This window comes from Miscanthus floridulus, chromosome 14, assembly GCF_019320115.1.
Source record: "Miscanthus floridulus cultivar M001 chromosome 14, ASM1932011v1, whole genome shotgun sequence".
NCBI classification, from domain to species: domain Eukaryota; kingdom Viridiplantae; phylum Streptophyta; class Magnoliopsida; order Poales; family Poaceae; genus Miscanthus; species Miscanthus floridulus.
In genome coordinates, this window is record NC_089593.1 from 42,709,075 (window position 1) to 42,721,739 (window position 12,665).

The 12,665-nt window shown below is 43.1% G+C and overlaps 1 protein-coding gene across 1 annotated transcript; it reads right to left on the minus strand.

The window, feature by feature from the left end:
- Positions 1–12,335: 12,335 nt before the first annotated feature.
- On the minus strand, positions 12,336–12,665 carry LOC136503395 (uncharacterized). Its single transcript, XM_066498487.1, has one exon. It carries the CDS (start codon positions 12,663–12,665, stop codon positions 12,336–12,338), a length of 330 nt encoding a protein of 109 aa, XP_066354584.1.

Sequence of the window (12,665 nt, forward strand, 5' to 3'; positions counted from 1 at the left end):
GTGGTTAATAGTCTCTTCAAAGTCTAGAAAGCTTCTTCACATTTAGAGGACCAGACAAACTTGGCTTGTTTCTTCAATAACCCAGTGATGGACTTGGATACTCTAGAGAAATCTGGAATAAAACGACGGTAATACCCCGCCATTCCCAGAAAACTCCGAACCTGATGAACAGTGGTTGGCGGTTCCCAATCAAGCACATCCTTAAGCTGATAAGATATGCCCAAGAAACTGTACTTCCTTAAGCCAGAAGTCACACTTACTGAATTTGGCATATAATTGATGTTCTCTTAAGCGGGTCAGGACAATTCTAAGATGTTCTGCGTGTTCCTTCTTGTTCTTGGAATAAACTAGGATATCATCAATAAACACCATCACAAACTTGTCTAGCTCAGGCATGAACACTGAATTCATCAGATACATGAAATGAGCTGGGGCATTTGTCAAACCAAAAGACATTACCAAGTATTCATATAATCCATATCTTGTGGTAAATGTCGTTTTGGGAATATCTTCAGGCTTAATCTTGATTTGGTGATAGCCTGACCTTAAATCAATCTTGGAGAAAACTTTGGCTCCAGCCAGTTGATCAAAAAGCAAGTCTATTCGAGGTAAGGGATACTTATTCTTAATGGTCACTTCATTCAACGGATGATAGTCAACACATAACCTCAGGGTCTCATCTTTCTTTTTCACAAAAATCATAGGACATCCCCAAGGTGATGAACTAGGTTGAATAAATCCTTTCCCAATCAACTCTTACAACTGAGTCTTCAACTCAGCTAATTCCTTGGGAGGCATCCTATAAGCTCTCTGAGAGATCGGAGCTGTTCCAGGCTTTAACTCTATATTAAACTGAACATCTCTATCTGGTGGTAGACCGGGTAAATCCTCAGGAAAAATATCGGAAAATTCACAAACTATCAGGATATCCCTAATCTCCTTGACAAAAATTGCACAAACTCTTTCCACTGATCTCCTTAAGGTTGGAAGTTGGATAAGAAGCTAAGAATTACTATCAGGCAAACTCACCCTTTATGTCCTATGCAAAGCATCTATAACAGCCTTATGTTGATACATCCAATTCATTCCCAAGATCACATCTATATCTTGATCCTTGAGAATAATCATGGTAGTGGGAAAAATATGCCCACCCAGGTTTATAGGTACCTGGTATACCATTTCCTTAGTACACAGACGTCCCCCGGGTGACTGTATAAGGAAACTTTCCTTTGTTTCCCCAATTGGAATTGCATGCTTTACGACAAAGGTTCTATTAATGAATGAATGAGATGCACCAGAATCAAAAAGCATAACAGCAGGGTGATCGGCGATAGGAAACATACCCATCATCACTGGCTTCCTTCTGAAATTTCTCCAGCTTGAATATAGAACACCCGTCCTGTCTCCATTTCATCTTTGCCCTTCTGAGCATTCTGATTGTGGTTCTTGTTCTGTGCTTGACCCTGTTGCTGATTAGTAGGGGCCTTCTGATAATTTTGATTAGCCTGCTTGGGATATAGACATTCCCTGGAGAAATGACCGGTCCTTTCACAATTGTAACATGGATAATTTCGGGTGTTAGCTTGTTAGCTACCCTCTTCGGCGGGCTCAAGTGTCTTTTCAACTATTTTGCTCTCGACCGGGATGCTCAGGCGTATTTTCATCCATTTTGCATTTTATTTTGGGTGTTAGCTTGTTAGCTACCCTCATCGGCGGGCTCAAGTGTCTTTTCAACTATTTTGCTCTCGGCCGGGATGCTCAGGCGTCTTTTTAGCCATTTTGCATTTTATTTTGGGTGTTAGCTTGTTAGCTACCCTCATCGGCGGGCTCAAGTGTCTTTTCAACTATTTTGCTCTCGGCCGGGATGCTCAGGCGTATTTTCAGCCATTTTGCATTTAAGAAATGACTCGGATAGAGCCATGAGACATATATTTGTTGAGAGATAATCATCTTTATTGATCATGAATATTGATGTGTTACAATGATACATTGCGGTATCTTGTTGATCATGAACGTTGACCTCTTGTGTCTTGTATACATATTCTCCCTTGAGTTGTTTTTATACGTAGAATCTTTGTAGCTGACTGATGTGCCATGTATTGTTGACTTCTTTTCCATCTTCCGTTATGAGCTTGTATGTGCCTGGTCCGATGACTTTTGCGATGATAAAAGGGCCTTCCCATGGACTGAGTAGTTTGTGTCGTCCGTCGGTTTTTTGTATTCTTCTTAGTGCTAGGTCTCCGACTTGTAATGATCGAGACTGTGTATTCTTGTTGTAGTGGTGCCTTAGTCCTTGGAGGTATTTCGCTGATTGCAGGGTAGCGTTTACTCTGACTTCTTCTGTGCTGTCGAGTTCTAATCTTCAGGTGTGTTCTGCTTCTCCTTCGTCGTATTGTTCTATCCTTGGTGACGTCCAGATCAGGTCTGCGGGTAGTACGGCTTCTGATCCGTATACCAGGAAGAAAGGTGAGTATCTGGTGGCTCTGCTTATTTGAGTCCGTAGCCCCCATACAACTTTGGGTAATTCTTCGATCCATTTTGACCCATAGTCTACTAGTTCTTCATACAATCTTGGTTTTAATCTGGCTAGTATGAGTCCATTAGCCCTTTCTACATGTCCGTTGGCTTCTAGATGTGCGACTGATGCGTAATCTATACTGAAGCCACAATCCTGTGCCCAACTTTTGAATTCTATAGCTGTGAAGAGAGAACTCAAATCTGTGATGATTCGATTGGGCATGCCGAAGCGGTGCATAATATCTTGGATGAACTCGACCGCTTTGGCTACGCTGTATTTTGCGAGTGGTTTGTATTCGATCCACTTGGTAAACTTGTCGATTGCTACAAAGATATACTCGAAACCGCCCTTTGCTTTCTTGAGAGGTCCCACTTGATCCAGCCCCTAGCAGGAGAAAGGCCAAGCGGGTGGAATGCAGATGAGGTTGTGGGCTGGCACATGAGCTTGTCTTGTGAACATCTGACAACTTTTGCATCTTCTGACGAGTTCTTCTGCGTCTTTCAAAGCGGTTGGCCAGTAGAAACTAGTGCGAAATGCTTTGCCGACTAGTGTTCTTGAAGCGGCGTGATTTACACAGTAGCTTGAGTGTATTTCGTCTAGCATTTGTTTGCCTTCTTCAAATGAGATGCATTTTAGGAGTACTCCTAATGATGCGTCTCTTCTATATAGCTTGTCTCCTACTAGGACGTAATTCTTGCTTCTGCGGACGACTTGTGTGGCTTGCTGTTTTTCCGCCGACAACTTATTCTCTTTGATGTAATCAATAAAAACCTGTGTTCATGAAGTGTTGATCACCAGAATCTGGTTGCCTTTGGCTGTGAGTTCTGTGGTTGTCTCACCGAGTTGTTTGATAGAAGAAGCTGATAACTCCTCTATGAATACGTCGGGTGGGACCTTTGCCTTGTTGGATCCAAGCTTGGCAAGAACATCTGCTGCAATGTTGGAATCCCGCAGGACATATAGAATTTCTAGTCCTTGGAAGTGTTTTTTGAGTTTTTGGATTTCAGCATAGTAAGCACCCATGTTTTCTTTGGTGCAATCCCAATCTTTGTTGACTTGGTTGATGACTACTGCTGAATCACCGTATACGAGTAGTCGCTTGATTTTGAGGGTAATAGCCACTCTTAGCCCATGTATGAGAGCTTCATATTCTGCTTCATTGTTGGTGGCTTGCCATAATATCTGGAGGACATACTTTAGTTGTCTTCCATCTAGAGAAATTAGGAGGACGCCTGCCCTAGCTCTACCAAGCTTAAGTGATCCATCAAAGTATATCTTCCAATGATCAAGAATGGCGCTTGATACGGGTTGTTGAATTTCTGTCCATTCGGCAACAAAATCAGCAAGGGCTTGAGATTTAATTGCTTTCCGCGTGGTGAAATTGATGTTGAGAGCACCGAGTTCAACCACCCACTTGGATATGCGTCCTGTTACATCTTTGTTGTGTAAGATGTCTCCTAGTGGGAAATCTGTTACCATGGTAATCTTGTGGCTTTCAAAATAGTGATGAAGCTTGCGTGAAGTGATTAGTAGGGCGTAGAGTAGTTTTTACACATGCGGATATCGGATTTTTGATTCTGATAGAACTTCGCTGATGTAGTGTACTGGGTATTGTACTTTATACACGCGCCCTTCTTCTTCTCTTTCCACTACTACAGCCGTGCTAATTACAGTAGTAGTTGCTGCAATGTATAGCATCATATCTCCGTCTTTCTTTGGAGGTGTGAGGACTGGTGAGGAGGTGAGGTATGCCTTAAGTTTCTTGAAAGCTCCATTGGCTTCTTCCATCCACTTGAACTTGTCTGTCTTCTTTAGTAGTTTAAAGAAAGGCAACCCTTTTTCGCTGAGTCTTGATATGAAATGGTTGAGTGCTGCCATGTAGCCTATTAGTTTTTGTACCTCTTTGATGTTTCGAGGAGGGCCCATCTCTGTTATTGCTTGAATTTGCTTGGTGCTTGCTTCGATTCTGCGATGACTGACCAAGAATCTGAGTAGTTGTCCTGAGGGAACTCCGAATACGCACTTGTTTGGGTTCAATTTCCACCTCCACCTCTTCAGGTTCTCGAAGGTTTGTTTTAAGTCTTCAATCAGTGTATCCGGGTTCTTTGTTTTTACAACCACGTCATCCACGTATGCTTCTACATTTTCGCCGATCTAATCACCGAGGCATGTTTGGATGGCTCTTTGGTAAGTGGCTCCAGCATTCTTAAGTCCAAATGACATGGTCCTGTAGCAGTAGGCGCTGAACGGAGTGATGAAAGATGTCTTGCTCTGGTCCTGTTCTTTTAATATGATCTGATGATACCCGGAATAGCAATCAAGAAAAGATAATAGGGCAGATCCTGCTGTTGAATCAACTATCTGATCAATGCGTGGTAGCCCGAACAGATCTTTTGGGCAGTGTTTGTTGAGATCTGTGTAGTCAACACACATGTGCCACTTGTCTGTGTTCTTTTTCTGTACCAGAACTAGATTTGCTAGCCAATCCGGATGTAGAATTTCCCTGATGAATCCAGCTACCATTAGTTTTCTAATTTCCTTTTTAATCGTTGCCTTCTTGTCAGGACAGAATCGTCATAGTTGTTGCTTCACAGGCTTGGAGCCTTCATTGATATCAATTCCATGCTCAGCCAACTCTCTTGGGACCCCTAGCATGTCGGCCGGCTTCCAAGCGAAGATATCCTTGTTGTCCCAAAGAAAGTTGGTGAGCGTGAGTTCCTATTTTGCCGATAGGTGGGCACTGATGGTTGCTGTTTTTGTGGGATCACCGGTGCCTAGGTCGATTTGCTTCACGTTGGCTTCTTTTGGTGGTGCTAGGATGCTTGGCCTCTTAGCCGGTATCTCTAGTTCTTCTTGACTTGTTTCTACGGCGATAGTGGCTATTTCTTTTCTTCCATCGTTTGTCTATGCCTTTGCTGCAATTTGGATCGCCTGTACGTCGCAGTCAAATGCATGCTTTAAATCACTCCGAAGAGAAAGAACTCCGTTAGACCCTGGCATCTTAAGCAACAGGTATGGATAATGTGGTGTCGCCATGAATTTTGCTAGTGATGGGCGCCCAAGAATTGCATGATATGAGGAATCGAAATCTGCGACTTCAAATTTAATGAACTCTGTGCGGTAGTTCAAGGGAGTCCCAAAGTTAACTGGTAGAGTGATTTGTCCAAGTGGCATTGCTGCCTTGCCGGGTACTATGCCATAAAAAGATGTGCTTGTTGGTGTGATCGTCCCGGTGAGTTGTAGTCCCATCTTCCTTAGAGTTTTTGAAAAGATGATGTTGAGTCCTGCTCCTCCGTCAACTAGTACTTTTGTGACAGTCATGCCGACAATGGTTGGATCTAGAACCAATGGGTAATGGCCTGTGTTTCCTACGCTGGTCCACTGGTCTTCTCTTGAGAATTTGATTGGGTACCCTGACCAGTTGAGATATCTTGGTGTAGCGGGTTCTGCGGCCATAATTGTTCACAGCGCTTGCTTTTCTTGATGTTTGCTTCTGGAGTCTGGGATCCCGACAAAGATTACTGCTACTGTCCCTCTGGATTTTTGGAATCCCTTGTCCTCATGGTTGTCTCCTTCTCTTTTCTGATTGTCTTCTTTATTGTTTCCCTTGCTATCTTTTCTAGTGTACCTTTCGTTGAAGGTGTAGCAATTTCCGATGGTGTGCCTCCCGTTGGGGTGCAAAGGGCAACACATGTTCTCAATGTCGTCATATCTTCTAGGCTTGGTAAATTTCTTTGATTTGTCAGCCATTGCTACCGTGTTGTCTGGACCTCGCTTTCTCTCCTGATGTCTGTTGTTTCGAGGATTTTGCCTGTCCGAATTGTCTCTGTTGTTCCTTTCCGGGAATCTTTCTTTCGTTTTTTTCTTCTACAGTAATCATCTTTTGTACTGTTCTTCTGAATTCTTCGTTATTTCTTGGGTTTTCTTTGCAGAAGTCTTGGAATTGCCACCTAGCCATGATTCCGTGAGAGAAAGCTTCGATTACTTCTCGTTGTGTGATGTCATGTACTTGAGCTCATAGTTCGCCAAATCGTCGATAGTAATTTCTGAGACTTTCACCTCCTTTCTGCTTGAGTCCTTTTAATTCTGCGTGGGTGATTGGATGTGTAATAATTCCCACAAAATTTTCACAGAAAGCTCTTTGTAAGTCTTCCCAATTTTTGATTGATCCAGGATTTAATTTGTCAAACCATTGAAGCGGCATGGTTTCTAGGGCCATGGGGAAGAACAAGGTTTTGATGTCATCGTCTCCTCCGGCTAATTCAATCGATTGTGAGTAAATCCTGAGCCATTGCTTCGGTTCGGTCTTGTCGTCGTATTTGGAGTGGTTGGACGGTTTGAACTTGTGAGGTAGTCGAATTGAAGCGAGTCTGTTTGCAAAACAGGGAAATCTATCATGTGTTCTGGCTTCTGTATATTCTGATTCTGTGCCCCCTTCTTGCCAACTGTCTTCTTGGTAAGAGTAGTTTTGTGTGGCTGTCCGAGTAGGTGCTCTGCTTTTGTCCTTTCTTGGTTGCTTGACTTGGTTATTTTGACTATGATTTCTTCGGCTTCCTCCATTGTGACTTCCACTTGGTCCTAGTCTTTCGAAAGCAGACTTTCTTTGATTTTGATCTTCCTGTTCATGAGATGTTGCCTTTCCGTCGTTCATTTTAAAGATTGTTGATCGAAGGAAATCTCGAAGTTGTTCTTGTTTCTCATTGGGATGTGAGGTCGCCCTGAGTTCTTCTAGTGCTTCCCGGATCTTATCATAGGGAGTACTCGCTGCTCGTCCTTCTTCGATTTCTCGTTCTGATTTTCTTCTATTGTACTCGGCTAGGTCTGATTCATATTTGATCCAAGTGTCTTTCCACTGTTTCACACAGCGTTGTCGTCCTTGTTTCAATTTGTTCTTTCTTTCTCTTGCTTGCCTCTGGCTCTCAGTCTCACCATCGTATCCCTAGATAAATGGTGATATATTGGACTCGGATTCATCTGAAGACCTTATGTCGGGTGCTTCTGAGGGGATCAATGGTGATCGAGGACGGCGAATCATGAGTACTTCTCTAGCGTGAGTTGTTCTGTCACCGTCGTTGATTTCCGTACTGGCAGAGCTGTTGATGACTTCAGTAGAGGTCTCAAAGTCATAGATGGAATCTCCTTCTTGGTAGGGTAGAATTGTTGTTGTCGCGTCATCGACTAGTTGGGCGTCGTCATCCTCAGGAACGATATCTGGCCAGTGAATGATGCAATCTTGAGATGTTATGGTTAAAATGAGACCTTCTTGGGCTCCCTTCAGTGGCATTCTAAGCATGGGATAAGTGGATCCTTCGTGCCATGTCTGATAGGATGTTGCCATGTAGTGAAGTCCAAATGGAAAAAGACCCAACTTCTTTGAAGCATTCTGGGTGTACTCCGAGTAGTATTCTTGACAGGTTGACGTCATGTCCCGGAGCTTTGTTAGAAAAGAACTTGGTTTTCCGAAAGAACTCAGATAAGACTTCATTTCGGAAGCAGAACTTGAGTTTGAATCGGACACGTGAATTTGCGAGAACTGAGTTAGATTGAGCTGTGCGAATCTTCCGGCAAGCTGATCTATCATTATCGTCGAAATAGGATGGTCCTGATGATGATCTGAATCTTCAAGGAGACAGCCTTGGAGCTTGCCATCGTCGCCTGCCTTGCAGATCCATGAACCGAAGATGAAGGTTGATCCCTTCGAGAAGATCATGTTGTCGAGGTCCATCAAGCTCTCGGATGCAAAGTCACCGAAATCCCCTACCTGGCGCGCCAGCTGTCGATGTTTGACCACCGATAGCCTACCACGGGGGTACCCGGGGCAGTATGTTCGGGTTTCGGCGTATGCAGAACTCGATGGTTAACGCAAGAGACAGTCGATTTATCCTGGTTCAGGCCCTCGATCGCAGATCAAGTAATAACCCTACGTCCAGTCGGTGTTAGCTTTTGCGTTGGATTGATTATGAAGTGTTGTGTCATACAATTGTTCTCTTGAACTCGCTATCTAAGGAGCCCTGTCCTCCTTATATAGTCAGGAGGTCAGAGTCCTAGTCGGTTTACAATGAGAATTCCTAGTAGGATTACGGAGTAACACTACTACTAAGATTATAGGGGAAGAGTCCTAGTTAGACTAGGTCTTCTTCCTTCCTTGCGGGGTATCCCGTGGGTCCCACACTGACAGACCCAAAATCCCCACGACCGGATGACGAGCATCTGCCAGAGTTCCTTAGATCCCTTCGTAATCTTTTCTGAGAAAAACCTCTCTCTAACAACTACTAATCCATGCTTCTAATCTTTTAAAATTCGAGAAAAGTCATCTGTGTTTCGCGTAAAGTTACATGCTTTCGGTCACACGTGTCTTCTCTCCCCGCACGTGTTTGTCGGTCAATCTAAGGGTGGAAGGACATGGAAAGAATAAAAAGTAGAAAAGGATTCCTGATGCAAATGTACAAGAGAGAAAGAATATATAAAAGTGGTTAGAATAATTTAGAAATAGTATAGGATTTCTGATATAAATTGTCTTCTATATTTTAGGAGTAGATGCTTAGAAACTCTTGAAGATAGCCTTCGTTATTCTTTCTAATATTTTTTAGAAGTTATAAAACTTCATATTTTTAAGAAAATATTAGATATTGTTGAAGATGCTCTAAGGGCGTAACGCGATGGCAGGCACAGGCGCTGGGCAGGCCAAGGACGAATGGGACCGTGCGGGCCGAGCGCCGGCGCCAGTAGAAATGATGTTGTGTTTAACGAAAACATATACTAATTTTTTCATGCAGGTAATCTTTAGGGGATGTATTAGATCATGTTTTTGGTCTCAGTTGTCTAAAGAGGAAGAGAGAGTAGCACTGCAAGTGCTTAGAAATTATGGTGATTGAAGTCTTTGGGAAGTTGGGTATGAGTCACAAAAGAATGATAAAGAACAAAGTTTTAGTTGTCTTTTGTTGCGGGTCAACTTTTGATCGTTTGGACCTAGCCGTGTTCCATCTAGCGGTGTTTAGTCTAAGTACCTCTGAGTTGTAATGAACAACTATATAATCATTCACGTGTGGATAGGAGAGACTATAGAATATGTTTTTATCCTTAATCTAAAAATTGAGAAAATAAAGCCACTCTGCCACTAGCAGCTGGTGTGCACACATATATGCAAATAATAAATGTCTAACTCTCTTCTACAGCCAACTCTCTTCTAGCCTATTGGTGAAGGCTATTAGTTACATGGCATTGGTATAAGCCTGGCTTACGTATACGTATTATATCCTTGCTCTTACAAGGCGTAGCATGATATGAACCGACTTCCTAAATTAAACTTTTGATTCTTTATTATTAATAATAATTCATTTGGTTATAAACTTAATAGTATCAAATTTTATTATAGTAGTAATAAATTGTTGGTCAAATATTATAAAGTTTGACTAATGACCTACGTAAATTGTCTTATAAACTGAAATAGAGGAAGTACTTTGCAGGGCCATACCTATGAATTAAAGTCCCATGTGCAAAACACATAATGGGTCCTAAAATTGAGAAACAACATAACTAACACTACTAGAAAACAGACATTTCATCCCGTCTCTATTTTTGCCTTTAGTCCCGGTATTTTTGTGTTCGGGACTAAAGGGACTATTAGTCCCGATTGTATCCTCAAACAAGGATACAAAGTTCCTGCCCCAAGTGTATGGCGACGGCAGGCAACAATTAGTCCCGGTTATAGCCCAGAGCCGGGACTAAAGGTTATTCTTTAGTCCTGGCTGGACCTTCCAACCGGGAATAAATCTTTACTCCCGGCTTGAGGCTCCAGCCGTCCCAAAAAATGGGGAAGCCAGGCATTGAACCCACGACCTCATAGCCAAGGTCCAAACCGCAGCGCACTAGCTAGCCATCTGAACTAAGTCACTTTCTCGACAAGAAAGCACCCAAACATTTATTTAATAAGAGAAAAGACCCTTTAATTGATTATATTCTTTTGTTAACTATACTTTGAATTTTCTGGTCCATGTGCTTTCTAGTGCCTGATTGATCTCATAATTTTTATCAGGGTTTCAAATGCCCAGTGTGAAGCCACCACCAAGTTCGAGATTTTTCTGAATTGGTTTGGTAATTTTTTCACTTTAATTGAATTTCCACGCGACTTCACCGATTAATTATACGTTGAACTGAGTCCACCCCAAAAAGATCCGGAATGGTGCCAAGCTTTGCCAAATGGTCTCTTGTGCCCTAGGAGACAAATATTTGTGGAGGTTGATGCAAAACTATATTGTTTTGAATATGTAATTCGCTGTATTTCGTCTCACGCGGCACAAAGAAAAATGTAATAATAAAAATAATTATCAGAAAAACCTAAGATCTTGTGTGGGGCCATATTTTGGGTGTAAATGACTGCCTAAAACATTTTAAGCCATTTTGACTTAGGCGAAGTTGACGTGCTTCACAGAGGTATATAGAACCTTTTGTCGAACCCTATCTATACACCTAGGTTCTCTGGGATTCTGAGGTCCATGTGCTTTCTAGTGCCGGATTGGGCTAAAACTTTTTCTCAAGACTTCAAATGCCTTATGTGTAGCCACCACCAAGTTTGAGATTTTTCTGAGGTGGTTTGGTACTTTTTTCACTTTAATTGAATTTTCGCGCGAATTCACCGATTAATTATACATTGAACTGGGTCCACCCCCTAAATGATCCGGAATGGTGCCAAACTTTGCCAAATGGTCTATTGTGCCCTAGGAGACAAATATTTGTGGAGGTTGATGCAAAATTATATTGTTTTCAATATGTAATTCACCGTATTTCGTCTCACGTGGCACAAAGAAAAATGTAATAATAAAAATAATTATCAGAAAAATCTAAGATCTTGTGTGGGGCCATATTTTGGGTGTAAATGACTGCCAAAAAAATTCAAGCCATTTCGACATAGGCGGAGTCGACGTGCTTCACAGAGGTATATAGAACCTTTCGTCGAACCCTATCTATACACCTGGGTTCTCTGGGACTCTGAAGTCCATTTACTTTCCAGTGCCGGATTGGTCTTAAACTTTTTCTCAAGACTACAAATGCCCTGTGTGTAGCCACCACCAAGTTTGAGATTTTTCTGAGGTGGTTTGGTAGTTTTTTTAACTTTAATTGAATTTCCGCCCAAACTCACTGATTAATTATACAATGATTAATGAAGAACCTAAAGATTTACGTTACAATTACGTGAAAACTAATTTCCTGTCGAAAACCAATAAATTTAATAATTTCAATTAAAGTCTACATTTTTGCATTAACGAAAATAGTGAGTATTAGTTGCATTATGTTCAACATTTATAATAAAAAACACAATAGTTTAGGTCACATATTTTTTTTGTGTGCAGTAAATGAAAATAAAGTTTATTACTTTTTCTAAAAAAATTATGCCTAGTATTGAATTTACTGCACAAATAATAAGACTTAAACATTTAAATACAAAACATATATAAAATAAACTGATCTTCTTAAAAGTTGGCGGGAAATAAAAATGTAGCCCACCTTTAGTCCCGGCTCCTGCCACCAGCTGGGACTAAAGGTGGGCTGCATTTGGCGGCCCGCCAAAAAATCCTTTAGTCCCGACTCCTTCCAACAGCCGGGACTAAAGGTCCCCCCTTTAGTCTAGGCTGGTGGCAGGAGCGGGGACTAAAGGTGCTTTAGTCCCGGGCGGTGGATGGAGACGGGACTAAAGGTCTCTCTCCTATATACCGCCGCCTCCCTTCTCTCTTCCTCCTCATCGATCGTCTTCGTCTTCAGCGCGTCCCCAGAGCTCCGCCGCCGCCGATTCGCCTCCCCGGCCACCCCCGACGCCGCCTTACTCACCGGAGGGCACCCCGAGGCTCACCCACCTCGCTGGAGTAGCCCCGACACCGTGCCCCTCACCGAGGAGCCCCCGGCCGCCCCCGACGCCGCGTGCGCGCCACGTCGCCGCTGATTTTGCCTTCCCGACCACCCCCGACGCCGCCTTCCTCACAAGAGGGCACCACGACGCCCGCCCACCTCGCCGGAGTAGCCCCGACGCCGCGCCCCTCAAGGAGGAGCCCCTGGCTGCCCTCGACGCCGCGCGCACGCCACGCCGCCACCGATTTCGCTTTCCCGGGCCACCCTGGCCCGACGCCGCGCCTTCTTCCTCACCGGAGGGCAT